This window comes from Drosophila melanogaster, chromosome 2L (genome assembly GCF_000001215.4).
Source record: "Drosophila melanogaster chromosome 2L".
Taxonomy (NCBI): domain Eukaryota; kingdom Metazoa; phylum Arthropoda; class Insecta; order Diptera; family Drosophilidae; genus Drosophila; species Drosophila melanogaster.
The window spans coordinates 19123885-19143735 of record NT_033779.5 but is presented as its reverse complement, the minus strand read 5'-3'; the positions used below and the strand labels follow the sequence as shown (position 1 = coordinate 19143735).

The 19851-nt window shown below is 45.1% G+C and overlaps 6 protein-coding genes across 10 annotated transcripts in view; 3 read left to right on the top strand and 3 right to left on the bottom strand.

Moving 5' to 3' along the window:
- Positions 1-9920, bottom strand: part of brat (brain tumor) — a 45943-nt gene extending 36023 nt beyond the window's left edge. For both annotated transcript variants that reach the window (NM_001201913.2, NM_057597.4), the window contains exon 1: positions 9460-9920. The gene's annotated coding sequence lies outside the window, so the exon portion shown is untranslated. The remainder of the gene's footprint in view (positions 1-9459) is intronic.
- On the top strand, positions 8503-10713 carry Polr1D (RNA polymerase I and III subunit D). 3 transcript variants are annotated; one of them, NM_001273634.1, is made up of 3 exons: positions 8503-8806; positions 9915-9962; positions 10385-10713. In NM_001273634.1, exons 1-3 carry the CDS (start codon positions 8756-8758, stop codon positions 10682-10684), a joined length of 399 nt encoding a protein of 132 aa, NP_001260563.1. In that variant the 5' UTR covers positions 8503-8755; the 3' UTR covers positions 10685-10713. The 3 variants fall into 3 exon arrangements, with proteins under 3 accessions (NP_001260563.1, NP_001260562.1, NP_609950.1); NM_001273633.1 differs by lacking the exon at positions 9915-9962; NM_136106.2 differs by lacking the exons at positions 8503-8806; positions 9915-9962 and adding an exon at positions 10253-10327.
- Positions 10639-11413, bottom strand: DCTN6-p27 (Dynactin 6, p27 subunit). The gene is made up of 2 exons (NM_136105.3): positions 11320-11413; positions 10639-11252 (listed from the first exon to the last, which is right to left on the bottom strand). Exons 1-2 carry the CDS (start codon positions 11334-11336, stop codon positions 10712-10714), a joined length of 558 nt encoding a protein of 185 aa, NP_609949.1. The 5' UTR covers positions 11337-11413; the 3' UTR covers positions 10639-10711.
- Positions 11414-11781: 368 nt separating this feature from the next.
- On the top strand, positions 11782-14267 carry AsnRS (Asparaginyl-tRNA synthetase). 2 transcript variants are annotated; one of them, NM_001273632.1, is made up of 2 exons: positions 11782-11939; positions 12051-14267. In NM_001273632.1, exons 1-2 carry the CDS (start codon positions 11906-11908, stop codon positions 13691-13693), a joined length of 1677 nt encoding a protein of 558 aa, NP_001260561.1. In that variant the 5' UTR covers positions 11782-11905; the 3' UTR covers positions 13694-14267. The 2 variants fall into 2 exon arrangements, with proteins under 2 accessions (NP_001260561.1, NP_609948.1); NM_136104.4 differs by having other exon boundaries at positions 12051-13874.
- A 142-nt stretch (positions 14268-14409) lies between these two features.
- On the bottom strand, positions 14410-16476 carry l(2)37Cd (lethal (2) 37Cd). The gene is made up of 4 exons (NM_136103.3): positions 16344-16476; positions 16080-16281; positions 15893-16022; positions 14410-15765 (listed from the first exon to the last, which is right to left on the bottom strand). Exons 1-4 carry the CDS (start codon positions 16461-16463, stop codon positions 14775-14777), a joined length of 1443 nt encoding a protein of 480 aa, NP_609947.1. The 5' UTR covers positions 16464-16476; the 3' UTR covers positions 14410-14774.
- A 283-nt stretch (positions 16477-16759) lies between these two features.
- Positions 16760-19738, top strand: l(2)37Cb (lethal (2) 37Cb). Its single transcript, NM_136102.4, has 4 exons — positions 16760-17162; positions 17224-17360; positions 17421-18990; positions 19058-19738. Exons 1-4 carry the CDS (start codon positions 16813-16815, stop codon positions 19683-19685), a joined length of 2685 nt encoding a protein of 894 aa, NP_609946.1. The 5' UTR covers positions 16760-16812; the 3' UTR covers positions 19686-19738.
- The last annotated feature ends 113 nt before the right edge of the window (positions 19739-19851 follow it).

Here is a 19851-nt window from a genome sequence, read left to right as displayed (position 1 = left end):
AACGAACCGCAAGCTCTTGCGACCAACGACTCCATCTCGCAACGCTACGAATTGCGATATTAGATGCGGCAAATTATGATGTCGTCCACAGTCAAAGTTGGCTAAGAAGGAAATTTCCATACAAACTATTTTATAAATATATAGCGCACATTTTAATGTATTTATTTGCAGATTAATTACATTCTTTGTATTATATTTAAAGTATTCATGATAGGAACAAAAATTAAGATTACACGAATTTATGAAATTCTTAAGATTTCAATTGTCTTTAGGGATTTGTACATATTACTTTAATATGGAAAATATAATCAACGCAAAGCTCGACTTGATTTGTTTGAACTTTTTTAAGTTCCTCTGTCAACACATAATTTTTTTTTTTTTTTTGTTGGCCCAACGGAAATGGCACTTTTGGGTCGATCCAGAGGTTTGCTTTGCTTTTAAGTTCCGTTTCACCCATCCCCCTGGAGTCCCCCCCCTCAGCATAATTCGCACACCCCTTGATTATTTCTTTAATCAGATGTGGGAAGTTCTTTGAACTGAACCTGGCAAAGAGGCGACCTCTCATTCTCCCAGGGGCCTTTGAATGTTTCCACTGCCATTTCGAGTGGGTTACTCCCCACTAATTTCCCAAAAGAACTTTGGCGTAGACCCGGTTCTCTGCGGAGGGCTATGTACTCGGGGCAATCAGAGGGTTACGTTCGGTCAAAAGTTCCGCCAGATTAACGATGGGGCCAAGCCCGGAAAACATTAGTTTCGGGGGTGCCCCAGTGTAGGCATCGCAGCTCAAAATTGAAACAATTAAATTATTCCATAATTATATGGATTGTCTTCTATGCTGGGTGAAGAATTAAATGAAGGGAACTCCAGTCGAGAGCCACGCCTGCACACAGCAACATCATTATCATTAACCAACTTTATGGATAGCATTTTATTAGAAGTTGTTTGTACTTAAATGAACTCAAATTGGTCGAGAAAAGAGGAAAGAGAAATGAGCCGTCAATTGAAGACCAAACATTAAAAAACGAATAAGGCTTTGGCATTTCATTCAAGTTGAAGGGAATTAAAAGCAGGTAAGTGCATAATGCAACTGGTAAAAAAGCATAAAAAATAAAAGTTCATTTTTTTTATATTTTAACATTATCATATTTTCCTGAGTGTAACCTACTAACTAAACAAGAACAACAACGACAAAGGCCAATCATCACGCAATATCAACAGCACAAAGGCTCTGAAGAATCGGAGAAGAACGTCGCCATCAGTTGAAGAATTGAAATCGGTGAAGAATCGGAATCGGAGAAGAACGTCGACAGCGGCGTTGGCGTACGAGCATTGACCTTCACTGGCGAAGAAGAAGAAGAAAAGCGGTAGAACCCACTGACGGCAGCCACAACAATTTTAAGCTTGTTCTCTCTGTTGTTGTTGATGTTGTTGTTATTATTATTGTTGCTTTGGCCATTGGCCATCAATCAGTCAGTCAGTTGTTCGCCGTCTCACTCACCCAACTGCAGTTTCCTTAAAGCTCGGACTCTCCCCGTCTCGCTTCCCCTTTTACTGCATCTATCGCTTAGTCACCGCAGACAACGGTAAATTTGCTTACGTTTTTCTGGTTTATTAAACACAGTATTATTTAACACTGACATTTTACAACCAAGAAACGCAAACGCCAAATGCAAAACAAGTTACACTGAAAAAAACGTTGTTTTGATTTAAGTTGTAAAGTTCGGTTTTAAATTTTTGCTTTGACGCATTAAGTTATTTCAATCAAAACTGAATATTAAATATGTGCTATTTGTTTAAAGGTTGTATTCTTCGAGAGGGGTGGGGCAAAACCGATCCATAAATACTCCTTAAATTTATGCATTGATCCTACTGTTAATATATTCTTTCTTAAAAGGTGTAACAAGGTGTTACGAAACCGAAGCCCAATAATGTTTTCCAGCTAATCACTGTAAAAAGCGAGATTAAGTTCTTCAAATCGAAGATACCTTTTTTCTAAGTGCCCCATGGAGTCGCTGCTCTCAACGCCGACTGCTCTGCCAGCGCCAAATGAGCTGTGGGGGGCGGGCCGGGAGGCGGGCGGGTACATTCACTTCTCGTTTTGAGCTGAATCACCATAAACCAAGAGCCACGAGTTGCTGGCCAGCGAAAGAATAAATAATAAGTGTCTTTTGGGGCGCGACAGAGTGAGCAAGCGAGACGGAGACAGCACCAGAATATCTAATAAGAAATCAGCAAAACCGAGTCTGAAAAACGTGTTTTTTTTTTTTGTTTTTCGTCGTTATTCCTTATGTTTTTTGTATTATTTGTATTCCTGCTCGTATGCTGTTTCACTTATTTCTTTCTTTTCGTTAGATTTAGAATTGTTGGTGGAGCTTGGAGGGGCGGAAAACCGGGAGGTGAATCGGGGAGGTTGGACGAACGGAACGAAACGGTCAACTGAAGCTCTAAGCTCGACACAAAAAAAGTACATTGTGAAATCATTTCTATTTCTAAACAACAACAAGCGGAAGCAACAACAATTGGTACCACAGAAGAATTTGATAGGTGGTGACTACAGTGGTCGATCGGAAATACTCGATGCGCGAAATCCGGCATAGCACTATTCCAACGATAAGGTACATGAATCATGTCTCAAAATATCCGCAAGTGTGATGATGGAAAATGTTTTGAAATTAAATTGATACGTTTGGCATCAAACTTCATGAATATTCATTATTACTTATTATTAGAGTGCTCACTGTAAGCATGTGCAAATGGCTCCTTCTTGTCCCACCTCCAACCCAAAGGCGTTTACATTGTTTTATCAGCAATTTCAGTTTCAGCTGAACCACACTCTGTATATTTCCACATACAGTGTTTCAATATGGATTCGAGTCGTCGGTCTGAGAATTCCCGAGCTGTTCTTCTTGCCCGCCGCTCTGTTTCTTCTCGCCCGCTGTTGTTATTGTTGTTAGATTAATTTGCTTTAACAGCTGTCTTGTCGTCTGGTCCGCGAACATACAAATATACTCGTAAACCGAAAGCCAAACAAAGTCAAAGACAATTCCGAAGACTCCAAAAGCAAGCAGCGTGTGAACTTTTTGTGGGGGGAAGAAAGGAGGCATGGCTTCCAATGCTTTCCAAGTGCAAGAAGACTGGAGAACTCAAGGCTGTGAAGAATCGAAGTTGGGGGATGCCAAGAACAACGCTGCCCCGAAGGAATCCAAAATATGGGCACAGTGAAAAAAGGCTAAGCTAGAAACTGGATTTAGTTACCATTTTAAACTAATTTTCCACAAACACGATATTATCCTTCATGGTTAAAACTAATACACATGTGCACATAGTCTAAGCATCGTCTTAAATCATTTTAGCTGAAGTTCACTGTAATCCCTTAGTTCGAAACTTTGCTCTTTCGAATACAACAGCAGAAGATCCAACAAAAGCACATTAAACAAAGAAACACATGCTGCTGTTTATGTTCCAAGAAAATCACACAAATGGAGCTTGAAGGAGACGAAATTCTCCTGAAAGATTTCAGCTGAGATAATGCCCCTCATCTTTACCCCCGCCTCTAAAAACTAGATCTCCGCAGACCTATTACGATAATGGCATCTAACTTAATAACAAAGGCCAGGCCAACCTGTTCATGCAAAACGGAAACGTATCTTCGTAACGCATCCCAAAAGCCATTTCCCAACAAAAAATTTGATAAAATTCCCACGAACCCAGGGTTCCGGACACCCCTCGCCTTGCCGTTTACAACCCTCTTTACAAGACCCATAAAGATTCATTTACAAGACAGTTTTCTTGGGACAGTTCCACCATTTGCATGCGTTAAATTTTCGCATATTCATGAGGACGTAAGGACACAGGACACAGGGCAACGGGTATCGGGAATCGGAGACCGAAGTTGAGCGAACCTGAAAGTCGAGAGAAAACTACCCCTGACGGTTAACAAAAGTAAATGACCTTTAATAATGTTGCTCGGCAAATTTCACGGGCAGCATGAAAAGCGGAAAACAAAGACAGAACGGCTACGGAAACTGAGTAACCAACCGGTCGTTCTCTCCAATCATTCAACTAAAACCCATCAATCTGTACAGAGGAACCACACCCAAAATAACCTCGCGGGGGCGGAGGCAATAAAATCATTTTATGTCCATACCCCCAAAGGTAAAATAACACTAAAACAAAAGCTCGCGAGCGGTAGTGCTCTCTACACAGAGTGCAATTAAAGGTGCTTCTTGATTTTTATGCCGCCATAAACTTGCAATCGAAGATCCAGCAGCGTAATCAGGAAAAAGGGGAAATAATTGGGGACTCCAATTTGGCAATGCCTTCACTTGTTACTTGTATGTTTTATTATGCGAGAAATGGGTGTAAAACCCTAATATACCAAGTGAAAATGTTAAAAATTAAATAAGTCAACTGTCTTTATATTAATCTCAATCTCAAATTAATTTAAATATACTTTAAAACTTGCGCTTGGCTTAGCTCCCTGTAATATTTCCTTACTGTGTACAGCAGTTTGCACATTTTAATATATAGAATCGTAAAAAATAATAAATACAACAAAATTCATAAAACCCCCCCCGATAAAGGTGTTCTCCAACGACGGCAGGGCGTTGAATGCGCCGCATCCATTCCACCCTCAAATTCCATTCAGCATATGAAAATCAAATCAGCGAGGGTTGCCATTGTACTATGCAAACAAACAGATGTGCGTGTGAGGGGGACCAAAGCGTGTGTGTATGTGAGTGCTTGTGCTCTTTAGGGAATGGGGGAGGGTAGTTGGGTTGGTTTGGTTTGGTTTGATGTGGCATGGGGGTGCTGCTTTGGCTGGGGCGGTCTTCCGTCTGTCTGGGGTCAATGCACAAAAATGCGTAGAACGTGCTGGTGTCCGCCGATTTCAGCAGGGGTTTTTGGCTTGAGCTCTGCTGGAAAATCGTTCACTTTTCGCACTCACCAACACACGAACCCGAACGCCCGCACGCACACAACCAGGCACCCAGACACACACACACACACGCACTGATGCTGGGGGCTGGCCCAAAAGTTTGTTGACCCCAACGCGAACAGACAGCAATGCGTAGTCGCATATATATTGCGTACAGTGAGCGCCCGCCCGCCGCTTTGGATTGATTTTCAAAGGTGATTAGCCCTTGATATTGGATTCATTCGACTTGCGACTCAAAAGATTGAAAATCCATTCAAACGCATTTGCTGCCCAACGAATAATTACCAATTATTTGGAATATACTTAATATTAATATTAATCATTATATTTCAAATTCAAGTCTAACTATTGAATGTTATTCAAATCGAATATGTTTAACTTCCAAACTTTGAACCAATGTCACACTTAGCATGTATTTGGTATTAACTATGTGCTCCTCTACTCCTAGTTACCACTGTTGTATTGGGAGTTCCTGTATTTCGGGGTAAGATGCGTTCCCCTTTTCTTCGCCGTCGGCCCAGGAGGGTTGATTAGCACCCACCCCACCCATCCGCCCGACCAAGCGAGCGCAGACCTTGAGCCGCCTTCCAACCCAACCTTTCTCCCCGGGCATTAATAATATGGCTGACATGACTATTTATTTATTTGCAAGACACTTTCCCTAATGTTACGGCCGAGGGGTGGGTGGCCAGACGACGGAGGTCCCACCCACCCGGAAAAGGATCAAAGTCAGGAGCATACGACACGCCGTCGCAAGTTCTACATACATTCATATACGTATTTATGTATGTAAGTGGAAACCAACCCTGCCAAAAAAATAAGCCACAACCGGGGGAAAAATGCAAGTTGGACAGAATGAAAAAAGTGAAATAAAGTAAAATGAAATGAAAGCGGCAGCTGTAAAGTTCGACAATAAAAGCGGGAAGCAGCAGGGCGAAAAGGGAAAAAGTGAAACGAAAATGAAACGAAACTAGGCACAGGACATCCACACACACACACACACACACACGGGGGATGCGGTGCGAGTCCTTTGAGGAACCGAGCAGCAACCACCACCACCGAAACAACATCAACAACATCAACTTGAACTCCCCATCCGCAATATGGGCGATGGCAACGGCAACAGACGGCATCGGACACATTTTACGGCTGCCCTACGGCGTATTATGCAAATCCCTCCAAGCGTATTGTGAAAAAAAAAATGCTCAAATAATGCACGAATAAAACATGCATTTCAATTGCGAAAACCACAAGGATGTCTGGGTGGCTTACAGCGCCATTTCCCTTTCAATTCACCTGAAACTAAAGGCCGGAAATCAAGAGCCACTCTCTTTTCGAATTTTGCTGGCTTAAATGTTCCCGGAAGCAGCGGATGTCGAGATTTAGGTAACTTAGTTGAAGGATTCGCTATTCTAAGCCAACATCATAGACTTTAGGCTTATAATCCATGTAGCTTTAATAATCAATAATTAGAACTATTTTTCACACAATATGTGGAATATACAATACATATGTACATACATGTATCATGTATATGTACATACATATGACAACTAAATGATCTACGGTTTGTTATTATATCCTCCTAAAATATGGCTAAATTTCGATACCCGACACAACGAAGACCAAAAACAAGGAAACCCGAACAAAGGCGAAACAAGAGAAAAATGCATGTGAGGTTTTTGTTTGTTTTATGTCTCTCTGCCGGCGTCGCTGCTGCTGCGTCTGGGCAGCGATCACGCACACATAGAGAAGCACACAGAAGAAGGAGGGAGAGAGGAGGGGACTCAGCGCAGCTTCCTTTTGACTGGCTCTTCTTACAGAGGAAAAAATGATGTGGCTGTAAGTATCACTTGTTCCTATAGATCTTAAATGTGCAACCAAGTGATTGTGTGTTATTTAGTATTGGCATTGTTGTAAAATTTATTACATCACAAATTATCAAATAAATTTATTAATGCACTGATTAACAGTAATGGTACTAAACTCGAACCTATTAATCAAATATTGCACTTTTCGGCTTAAAAATTTGTCCTGTTGTGTAGTTACTTTACTTGGTTTTTATGTTGATTTTGGGAATTCTAAAAATGCTTGCAGCTTCATCCTTCTGCGTCTCTGTCTCCTTCTCTTCTCCTCGATTCCCCCCACCCCCTATTCGTGGCCCGCATCGAATGCAGCAGATGACAGGTTTTCGCTCTCCTCCGCCCCCTGCTTTGCTGTGCTCTCCGGCTTTATGGCGCTCCCCACCTCCTTCGTGACTCGCTGCACAGGATGTTGGAATATCACGTCGTCGTGTCCGTGTTCCCGTCTGTTCCTTGTTCTCGTGCTCTTCGTCTTCGTCTTGTGCCATTGCCACTTCACCTTTTTTGTCTGCATTCGAGCTAAAGGGGCTCCCCTTTAGCCCCTTCTTCACCTCAGCTACTCCTTCCACTTCCTTTCGCTCCAAAACTGTCTGTGTATTTTATTTTATTTCGTTTCGTTTGGCTTTCGATGTCTGCAGCATCCTTGGAACTTTCTGGCACAGTGGGCCCAACAAAAATATTGCATGCACCATTGATAAATATAGATAAATGATCGAAAGAACACACCATTGCTATGTTTACTGACAGAATTATTTTCAAAAACTCGTTAAGCATTTATTAATTTACCAATAGAATCGGTAAAAACCTTAGTACCATTATACATAGAATTTTTGTTTTAAAATTCAATTTATAACCTGTCCTTGTCAAGTCAGCACACTGTGTCTACATCGTGGACAGGTATTTTGTACCTCAAGTGGATTATTTGCAATATTCATGGCACAAGGTGGAATATACACCACCCTTGGGAGGACTTAAAATTTCGGGCTCCCCCTCTTTTATAATTTATTTTCACGTGCGCAGCTATACACAAAAAATACTTTTGTATTTTGAATTAATATAATTTTAAAATGGTCTACCGTACTGCATCCTTTTTCTATGCGTTTATTACTTTCTACTAGTTTTCGTTTATTATACGTTGAAAAGATATATTACACACGAGGTGGTGAATTGTTTACGAATCAGCTTCGCGAGTAAATGCTAGGGAAGTTATTTTCTCTATGTACAGGCCATAGATCGCTGTTGCTATGTACATATGTATGTATGAATGTATATATTAGGTTGTGTTTACATACATATTTACATGGGCCCTCTGGATCGTATTCCCAGAACCATTTCGCACTTCTCTTTTTCGTATTCTCCCTTTTTGCCACGATCGTGACGGTTATATGCAGTTCCTTTGTTGTAACCACTACAAAGCCAAAATAATTGCAAACTCAAAAGAAACCCATAAAAGCAAGAATAGAGTTAGCCCAGGAGAGAGAGCAGCCACTTTTTTCGGCCAGGAGAGAGCAGCTGCCTCGCTCTCACTCACACACGAGCCACAAAAACGCCGGCTCTCAATACATACATATATACATACTTAAACTGCAGGCCATGTAAAAACAAAAACAACAAGGCAAAAGGGCGCCCAGCATAATGGGGGAAACGAAATGGAAGAGGAACGCAGCCTAGACTAAATTGCAACAACTGCAAATTGGGGGGAACGCATGGCGCCAAACGAAACGTGAGACAGACTCGCGCGCACTGCCATACATACACGAAAAGTGATTATTACAACACAAGCGCTGCGGCGCGTGGGCGCGAGGAGGGGGAACGCATGAGATAACGGAACATGCTGCCGCATTAGTCACCACCAAAGCACAACAGATGTGTGTACATGTGTGTGTGTCAGCTACCACCGAACAAATGAGTGCAAAGGAGTTAGCAGGATGCCGAGAAGGAAGCGGAGAGAGGAATGGCAAGGGGCAGGGGAGAAGAGCATAGCAACCAGTGGAAACAAAATACAGTGAGTATTGGCTAAGAGCTATTGGGTATCTTTGCAATAAAGTGTTGCATACCCTAGGGAGAAAAATATTTATAAAAATCTTATTGGATTAAAAAACCATACATATTAACGAAATTAAATAAAAAATATTTTTAAAATTTTACTGGAAACTACGTAAGATCATATTTGATTGTATTCAACCTTTTGGTTATATGCATATAAATCGTAAAGTACATGTTAAGAAACCGAATACTGTTATTCTCGTAATTGGTAATTGAAGATGCAGACTGCGAACGTGAATGCAAAGTGCCAATTAGGAAATTTAACAATTTGGAAATAAAAGTCTACATTATTGGCAATAACTAACGAAAAGCAGAACAGGAGGCACAGTAACGAACAAGATAAAGCTTTAGTTGAGCCTCTGAACTGGTATTTTTTAGCCATCACTTCCGCCTTCGCGGGCAACAGCGTCGACGGCACGGCGGCAGAGGCAGCTGCCTGTTTGCAGCTGTGTGCGTGCACAAAAATAAAAGGGCGCATGAATTTGCATAATTTTCGGAACCAGATGGGGGGCGTGGCCGTCAACAAAATTGAAATGACAACTCGAGCTTTTCAATACCGCTTATTTATGTATGCGATGTTATTAATAAGCACATGGTGGGCATTAAACAAACCTGTATTGCAGTCAATTCCTGATGGAAACGGCGAAAAAGCATGTAAAATGAATTGCCGATTCGTCGTTGTATGCGTTTTTCCCGAGTGTCGGTGTTTTTGGAGCAACTTCACGTTGAATGCATTGCGCAAATAATTATGTTTGCCGTTGCAGTTTTTTTGTTTTTGTTTTCTTCGCTCCGCTTCGCCTCTCTGCTTCTTTCCTTGCCGCCTTTTCTGCTGATGCTTTCAAACAAACCAACACTCACACACGTATGCAGAAGGCGGCTTGCAATTATGCTAATGCGGCTGTTTGCGACACTTTTTCTTCTTTTTTTTGGCCGACACCGCACAAAACTGATTTCGCAGTTGGCCCAATAAAATTGGCCACAGAACAAAGCGAATTAAGAAGCAACACACACAATTCAATGCTCTGTCTGAAAACCGCGTCCGTGTCAGAACGCGTCAAGAACTGGAGCTGGTGGAGACATCGGCGCGCTATCGATACATCGATGACGTTACCACGGTATTTATGCATTTACTTAGAAGTAACTCATTTGATTTTCAAGAATTAAAGTCAATGTTGGTATGACACTTGGCACAAGCAAACAGTAGGAATGTTTCAGAAGACATACTCTTTTATACATACACAACTTAAATTTAACAGTTTTTTCGGGAAGATATGGCTAAGTTTTACTTAAATTCAAAATGGGATAGGCATCTCTAGTTTTTAGCTACATTGCATTCCAATTGGAATAAGCCGTCCTTAGCTACTTAAATCGATATGTTTCGATGACTCTAACATCGATTGCCGAGGCATGTGCCCTGCACGTTTTTTGTAAACAAACGAACGAGTATTTGAACAAACTGAAAATGGGAGCATTGGCAGAGGTAGACAATGCATTAAATATGCAATGTGAGTAATTAATTCTTAAATACTTTCCCCAGCTGGCTGGTGATGAGAAAAACGGCGAAGGATCTCGTACTTTTGTGTTCACCAACGAGGGCCACACGCTGGGAAATGCGCTGAAAACGATCATAGCCCGCTACCCGGAGGTGGATTTCTGTGGCTACACGATTCCGCATCCCACGGAGCAGAAGCTGCACTTCCGCATTCAATCCCGTCGAGACAGAGCCATAGATATACTTAAACGGGGACTGGAGGATCTGGAGGGTCTGTGTGATCATACAATCGTTACGTTCGAAAAGGAGATGGCCGAGTTTAATGCAATGAAAGTGGAAAATTAGATATATATGTATAAAGAATACTTAAAACTAAACCACGCTGCGCGCCTTCTTGGGATCGTAGTTGGGCTTGCGTAGATGATGATAGTTTGGCAGGACCTTGCGCAGGAAGTCGATCTGCAGGGTCTGCGATCCCTGCTTGTCGATGGCCTCGCGCTGCAGGCCCTGCTCTCCATAAACAATCGTGTTTTCGGGCAGGCGTTGACTACCATGGATCTTTATTCCAGCTCCCACCACACAACCGCTGGAAACAGTGACACCGGGGCCCACATAGCACTTGCTCTCGAAGACGTTCTTATCGCCAATCTTGGCCGCTTCCACTTGGCAGCCGACTTCAAAGACATTGTGAGTGCCAATGCTCAGGATATTGTTGACATCCCAAACGGCGCCCGGCTCCAAGCGGTGAGCTACGGTGGCATATTCCTCTATGATGCAATTCTCCCCAATTATTATGGGACCTGCGTCGGCGATAACGGTGGCACTCGGATGAACCACACAGCCCGACGAGAAGGTGATGTCACCGCGCAGGCTGCTCTCCTCGCAGACCACCGCCTTGGGTAGGATTTTGATTCTGTTGAGTGGCAATAGTATAGCTGCATTTCGTAAATTAGTTTTGCAAGTACTTATGCTGCAATCACCTGTTTTCCGAGGGCATTTTCTGTTTTCTTAAATTGTTTACGTTTTCTCACGAAGGTGAGAAGGAATTTATATTTATCGATAATAAATGAGGGCTTGCAAATGAGGCGATATATTATAGCCAGATTTAGTTACTTTAAAATATCGGAAAGGTAAAAATAATGATTAAAGACCTTTGCATAAAAAAACCAGATATAACAATAATGACGTCGAACTTTATTGCTCAAAAACCAAAATAATGTTGAATACTCATTTATAAACAATACATACTGATTCCCGTTCATAGGGATAGTTGTTTTTATAAAACCCTTTTATGCAGAGAAATATTTTTTAAGAAATAAACACAATTATTTATAATGTAATAGAAGATTTCCCGTCCAAAAATCAAATTATTGCATTTTTAAACTTTCAGCCCCCCACTTGACAATCGGCGTTTTCCAGCACTTGCTTTGCATCGTGTCTATCGAGTATCCGGCGAGAGGTATCGTTTTGCCAAAGTTGTCAACTTGAAGCTGATGCAATTTTGTGCGTATATTAGCGATATTTAAGTTCAGTTCTTAGTAAACTCTTAGTCACAAAGCAAGCAAGATGCCCGCCGATCAGTTGGCTGAGTTAACCTTGGGTAAGCACGTTTTTAAGTGATAGAACTGGGCCAACTATTTGGTCCACGTTGCCAGCGAACCAGATGTATCGATTCATAATGTGCAATGTTGATATGTACGACCATATGCAGGTGCAATCTTTACGTCGGAAAAGAAGGGTAGTGATGAGTCCGGCGATGGCAGTGAGTCCAAGCCCTTCAAGACCATCCTGCAGGCGATGCGTCATGCGGGCAAGGAACCCTTTCCCACGATTTACGTAGACACCAAGGATCCGAATGCAGCGGAGCCCTACGAGCCGGCTGCCAAGTCCCAGCTGAAGAAAATTCAGAAACTGTTCGTCAGGGAGTCGCACAAGAATGCCGATAAGCTGCAACGGGAGGCGGAGGATGCGGAGAAGCGCCAGCAGAATCTGGAGGATGCTCGAAAGGTGAAGATCTCGGAGGATCCCAGTCTGCCGGTGGCCCGGAAAATTCGAATCTACGAGGGCACTGCCAACCGCGACTCGCGTGTCAAGGTCTACGGTTGGGTGCATCGTCTGCGTCGTCAGGGCAAGTCCCTGATCTTCATAACACTGCGCGACGGCACCGGTTTCCTGCAGTGCGTGCTAAACGATCAGCTCTGCCAGACCTACGATGCGCTCACCCTGAGCACGGAAAGCTCTGTAGTCCTGTTCGGTACCCTGAAACTAGTTCCAGAAGGAAAGACGGCGCCGGGAGGGCATGAACTGAACGTGGACTACTGGGAGCTGATTGGTCTGGCTCCGCCCGGCGGTGCCGATGCCATTCTCAACGAGGAAGCACAACCGGACGTGCAGCTCGACAACCGGCATATCATGATTCGTGGAGAGAACACCTCGAAAGTGCTCAAGATGCGATCCGTTGTGACGCAAGCATTCCGTGGCCACTACGAGGCGCGTGGCTATAACGAGGTGACGCCCCCGACTCTGGTACAGACCCAGGTGGAAGGTGGCTCAACGCTCTTCAAGCTTAAGTACTTCGGCGAGGAGGCCTACCTCACCCAGAGCTCGCAGCTATATCTGGAGACCTGCCTGCCGGCATTGGGCGACGTCTTTACCATTTCCCAGAGCTATCGTGCGGAACAGAGTCGTACGCGGCGTCACTTGGCTGAATACACGCACGTGGAGGCCGAGTGTCCGTTCCTAACTTTCGATGATCTGCTTGATCGATTGGAGGATCTGGTCTGTGACGTGGTGGATCGTGTTCTGAAGTCCCCATGGGGTTACTTGGTCAAGGAGCTTAACCCTGACTTCAAACCGCCTCAGAAGCCGTTCCGTCGCATGAACTACGAGGATGCCATCAAGTGGCTGAAGGAGAACAACGTGACCAAGGACGATGGCACCTTCTATGAGTTTGGCGAGGATATTCCCGAGGCTCCTGAGCGCAAGATGACCGATACCATCAACGAACCCATTATGCTGTGCCGTTTCCCAGCGGAAATCAAGTCCTTCTACATGCAGCGCTGCAAGGAGGACCAGCGTTTGACCGAGAGCGTGGACGTTCTGCTGCCAAATGTGGGCGAAATTGTGGGCGGGTCGATGAGGATCTACGACAGCGAGGAGCTGCTCAAGGGCTATAAGCGCGAAGGCATTGATCCACAGCCCTACTACTGGTACACGGACCAGCGCGTCTATGGAACCATGCCACATGGCGGCTATGGTTTGGGACTGGAGCGCTTCCTCTGCTGGCTGCTCAACCGCTACCACATCCGCGAGGTCTGCCTGTACCCTCGATTCCTCGACAGATGCAGGCCCTAGGCAGTGCAGGAGAGAGCAATCCGTCAGCCGGCATTTACAGGGGTCGTAGAACTTCTTGCTACCTATAAATTTATCTTCTGCTATTAAAAATGAAATTTAACACATTTATCTGCATTATCTGCATCTGCATAATTATCAAAGAATAAAGGCCGCGCCTCCGCTTCATTCAATGAAATAAACTAAACAAATTTGCGATACTTTAAAAGGGTATTAAAGAAAAAATGAAACTCTGTTGGGGAAGGAATCAGCGAGTCAGAACGTGCGAGGCAGTGAGAAACACACAGAACACGGAAGGACGAGCAGTACAAGTGGAAAGCGATCCTTGGAGTGGAGGAACAAGGATCTGGCGTGTTTGAAAGGGACAGTGGAGTCAGTGGTCGGTAGAGGTGGTCCCAGGACGAGCGTTTCCTTAGCCCGTGGACTATACACCATGCCCCATAGCATCCTGATCCCGCTCGTGTTGTCAAGGAAACATAGGACAACGAAGGCAAAGCGTCGCAGGATTAACGCCGTAGGAGCAACGAGATTACCGGAGGAGTCAGCCGTGAAAACAATGCAGTAAAGCGACTTTCATAAAAACCTCTTCTCCTTGGTCGGGCAATCACACAAATCATAAATTTGATGGGACGAACACATAAACTCCCTGAGCAGATATAAAAAAAATAGTTAGTTACAGAGTATAGAAATGTAGCCAAATAAGCACTTGTGAACTTTTTGATGCATTTAGGGCTTATTTATGAAAAACAATGCTTGATATGATATAAGCTAAAATAAGGTGAAAGTAATTGGATTCAACGTAGGTGAACATGTATTATTAAAAGCTGAAGAATGTCACCTAACAAAACTGGATCCTTTTGAGATGATCGATACGAACTTAATAGACTTTGAAAGTTATGATGGATCACAAGAAAGACTATGTAGACGGCACTAAGAGTTGTGCCAAGAGGGGAAATGTTGACAGCTGTCTCCCAAGGATGAGCAGTGTCTTGGTGGTGTCTAGATGACCTAGTTGGTGAAATCATCGCTCCCGATATATACAATTTACATCCTATGCTATAATCATTTCAGTCAGCGTTTCCATTCAGCTTGTGATATTGTCGAAAAGTTGCTCGATGTCGTTGTCTACGAATTGCTCCGAATTGCCCATAGCTTGCGTCTCATCCAGCTCCATGTCCTCTTCTTGCGTCTCCTCGTCCTCGGCCTCGTCTTCATCCTCTTCGTCGGCCTGGGTAACTGCCTCCACTTCGGCTGTAAGATTCTCCTTGCGGTAATGGTTGCGCAAAAGTTCGCTGATCGAGGCGCAGACAATCTGACGCACTTGAGCATCGAATCCCGGCGGCAGCCAGCCCGTGCGTTCATTGCACACAGCTCCGGTAAGTGGAGTGGGGATCTTCTCCAACATTTCCTGGATCCTCGTCATACGGACGTCGCAGTAGCGCAGCATGCATTGCCTGGAGCGCGGCAGCTTGTGCTCATCGAAGTAGGGATAGTCAATGTCCTGAACCAAATCAGAGACTCGATCCTCGATGGGCGCGAATGGAGCGTTCGCCGCCCTCCGTTGCTTTACGAACTTCTTAGCATACACGAATTCGGAGAGACCAGTGCTGAATCGGAGTCGGAAGTCGAAAGTCTGATAGTAGCGACTATTGAAGTCCTTGCGGGGATCGTAGCCGAAGCGAACATACAAAGTGCGCCACGGGCCGTTGCTAAAGTAAAATGCCAGCGATGGAGTGATGCACTTGAGTTTGTCGTTGGTCAAACCCGATTCATATTGCAGCGCGATTCGGGTCCAAATTGGGCAGTCATCGAAAAGTTTTTTGACCAATGCCAGCTGCTCATCCGAAACGTACTTGACCTTGAGTCGTTTAAGGTTTTGGGAGTCTGCCTGGGTGGGAAAGCTGTCCACCATGTTGAACGAGACCACGCCCTGGTTGTCGTAGGAGGACTTGGACTGCACGCCCAGCACCTCATGTTGGCCGTCTTCTGAGGGATCGATGCGATACGTGCCCGCATAGACAGTGTCCACGTGGGTGAACAATTCGGGCAGCGCCAGCAACTGGCTGTGGCGACGTCTGTGGGAAAAATACGATGCTTTTACATACTGAGCATTAAAATGATTAATTATACATGCTATATAGCTTTCAAACCAGGATCTCATTCTCTTGGTGCACAGAGCACGAATATGGACAAGTTACTCACTTAAAGTAGTCCAAGTCGGTGGTGTTTTTGGGTTTCAACTGGTCCAAAGCGTACGTGAGCTCCTGGGCAGCATTTGCGTTGTCACTTTTGGGAGTTGACCAGAGGGGTAGGTATTGGAAATCACAAAGCGCTTAAAGTAAAAGGAAATTAGAATATATCGTGGATGGAATTCCGACCATCTACTCACTTTCAAAGGTGAAGCTCCTGCTGCAGTGGCCCAACACCCGCACAAAATATTCCGGAGGCCGTTGCTTGTCCTTTTTGTGGCGCCTCACGGTTATGGATAGCAGGACACCAGTCTTATCCGTGCAGTCCCCAAAAGTGGGTTTGTTGTAGGGATTCTCCGGATGGAAGTGCAACGCCAATCGTTTCACTTCGTCGCCCAAAACCTGTGCATGGAATAAGATATCAGCCAAGTTGCCCGATTGCCTGACCAGGTTGAATTCCATACCTTAGACACATTGATGATGCCGCCCAGAGTGGCTATCATCCGATCGGGATTTACCACTCGGCCGGGGTACTCGATCAACTCATATTCTTTCTGCGGATTGAAACTCAATTGGCGCGACATGATATGAAACTGAGGTGAGTTTAACGAATTAAACAGCTGTTAGGGGAACAGTGATGCTCTCTACTAATAAATTCGAGCAAAAAAAAATGAGCAACACACAAAATTGAATGTGCCATGAAGGTGTACCCATAAGTCCTTTAAAACTAGTTATTGCCACAAATAAGCCTATAATATAAGAAACATAATTTGTAATAAAATAAATATAGAATATTATATATATATATAATATATTTTTAGCAATTTGATTATTATTGTTTGCTCACCCAGTGCTGAAAATAGCTAGCTTGGCAGCACTGCATGTTATCGAATTACCTATCGCTAGCCGGTTTGTTTATAGGCAATCTTGAAAATGTCGGGTAAAAACAGAAAACGCACGGCCAGCAGCAGCAGCAGCGGTGAGGAGCCGGACAGCGAGGAAGAGTCTCGCCTAAAGGACCTGCAGGAGCGCGACGAGTTCGCCAGCCGGCTGAAGAAGCGGGATGACGATCGGACGCGCAATGTGGTTGATTCCACCGGCGGACGAAGGGCCATCGAGGAGGCCACCAAGCGACTGAAGCTTGAGCATGAGGATCGGGACAAGATAGTGCCTCACCTGCGTCTGCAGTCGCGTCGCCAGTACCTGGAGAAGCGCAAGGATGACAAGGTGGCCGAGCTGGAGGCGGACATCCTGGACGATGAGTACCTCTTCGATGAGAGCGTGTAGGATCATAGCTTAATCCTTACCTACATAGGTATCCAAATAATCCTGGTTTGCTTTCAGCCTGACCAAACGGGAGAAGGAGGAGCGCGAGTACAAGAAGCAACTGCTGAACATCGCCAAGGAGCACGAGAAGGCGCGGGAACTAGAGCGCATCCAGCGTTATAATATGCCGCAGGACCTGAAAAAGGGAGAGCGATGTATGTAGACAACGTACGTTGGTCCTCGATAAATACTTATATGTTATTTTTCCACTTAAGCTGAATACGTTGAGGTTGATGAGTTTGAGAAGCAACCCAACTCAGAGCAGAAGAAATGGGAGGCTGAACAGCTGGCTTCGGCGCGTTTCCATTTCGGCGCGAAAGATGCCAAGGCGGAGGAGGAGTATGAGCTGCTACTTGACGATCAAATCGATTTCATCCAAGCCCTTACCCTGGACGGAAGTCGAGAGAAATCATCTAGCCGACAGCCCGAACTCACGGAGAAGGAACGCAAACGTTTGACATTGGACGAAACCAGAAGATCACTGCCCGTTTATCCGTTCAAGGAGGATCTGATTGCTGCTGTAAAGGAACATCAGGTGCTCATCATCGAAGGAGAAACAGGCTCGGGCAAAACGACACAGGTGCCGCAGTACCTCGTGGAAGCTGGTTTCACCAAGGACAAGAAGATGATCGGATGCACGCAACCACGTCGTGTGGCCGCCATGTCGGTGGCAGCACGCGTGGCCGAGGAAATGGGCGTGAAGCTGGGCAACGAGGTGGGCTACAGCATCCGTTTCGAGGACTGCACCTCGGATCGCACCATTCTCAAGTACATGACGGACGGCACCCTGCATCGAGAGTTCCTTTCGGAACCCGACTTGGCCTCCTACAGTGTGATGATTATCGATGAGGCTCACGAACGGACACTGCACACGGACATTTTGTTTGGCCTGGTCAAGGATATTGCTCGCTTTAGACCAGAGTTGAAGCTGCTCATTTCCAGTGCCACTCTGGATGCGGAAAAGTTCTCCGCGTTCTTCGATGATGCACCCATCTTTCGGATACCTGGTCGCCGCTATCCAGTGGACATATTCTACACCAAGGCTCCGGAAGCGGACTACATCGACGCGTGTTGCGTTTCAGTTTTGCAGATTCATGCCACTCAACCTTTGGGCGACATTCTAGTCTTCCTCACGGGTCAGGATGAGATCGAGACTTGCCAGGAGGTTCTGCATGATCGCGTAAAGCGGCTGGGCTCCAAAATACGTGAGCTGATCGTTATACCCGTCTATGCGAATCTACCGAGTGATATGCAGGCCAAAATCTTCGAACCCACACCGCCGAATGCCCGAAAAGTTATCCTGGCCACAAATATCGCAGAGACTTCGCTAACCATCGACAACATCATTTATGTAATTGATCCTGGGTTTGCCAAGCAGAACAATTTTAATTCCCGCACTGGCATGGAGTCGCTTATGGTGGTGCCCATTTCCAAGGCCTCCGCCAATCAGCGAGCGGGCAGAGCGGGACGAACTGCTCCGGGAAAGTGCTTCCGTCTGTATACGGCGTGGGCATACAAGCATGAACTGGAGGACAATACCGTTCCGGAGATACAGCGTATTAATCTGGGCAATGCGGTGCTCATGCTAAAGGCTCTGGGCATCAATGATCTGATACACTTCGACTTTCTGGACCCTCCGCCGCACGAGACACTGGTATTGGCTTTGGAGCAGCTATATGCCCTGGGTGCACTTAATCACCATGGAGAGTTAACCAAGCTGGGTCGACGGATGGCCGAGTTTCCCGTGGATCCCATGATGGGCAAGATGCTGCTGGCAAGCGAAAAGTATGTAATCGATCTAACAAACCAGAAGTGAAATAATTCGTATAATATTCGTATATTTTTGTTTTAGATACAAATGCTCCGAGGAGATGGTGACCATTGCAGCCATGCTGTCCGTGAATAGCGCCATTTTCTACAGGCCCAAGGACAAAATCATTCACGCGGACACAGCCCGAAAAAACTTCAATCACATGCACGGCGACCACTTGAGCCTCCTGCAGGTCTACAATCAGTGGGCGGAGACGGACTACAGCACCCAGTGGTGCTACGAGAACTTCATCCAGTACAGATCGATGAAGCGGGCTCGCGACGTGCGGGAGCAGCTGGTGGGACTGATGCAGCGTGTCGAGATCGACATGGTCAGCTGCCTGCCAGAAACAGTAAACGTGCGCAAGGCAGCCACCGCTGGTTACTTTTACCATGTGGCGCGACTCTCGAAGGGCGGTCACTACAAGACCATCAAGCACAATCAGACCGTGATGATACATCCGAACTCCTCGCTCTTTGAGGAGCTGCCGCGCTGGGTGCTCTATCACGAGCTGGTGTTCACCTCCAAGGAGTACATGCGTCAGGTTATAGAGATCGAGAGCAAGTGGTTGCTGGAGGTGGCTCCGCACTACTACAAGGCCAAGGAGCTGGAGGATTCGACGAACAAGAAGATGCCAAAAGTCGCCGGGCGAGCCGAAATGGCGCAATAATTTTGAGGGGGTTTTTAGTTTTCAATTAATAATAAACTTTTATTGTAAATTTCACCATTTGTAGTTTGATATTGTAAACTGGCTTTGTTTATTATTATTCTTTTTAAATTTCGATAATCGATAATCTTAGGAAACAATCGAATACGATTCTTATTAGTACGTTTCG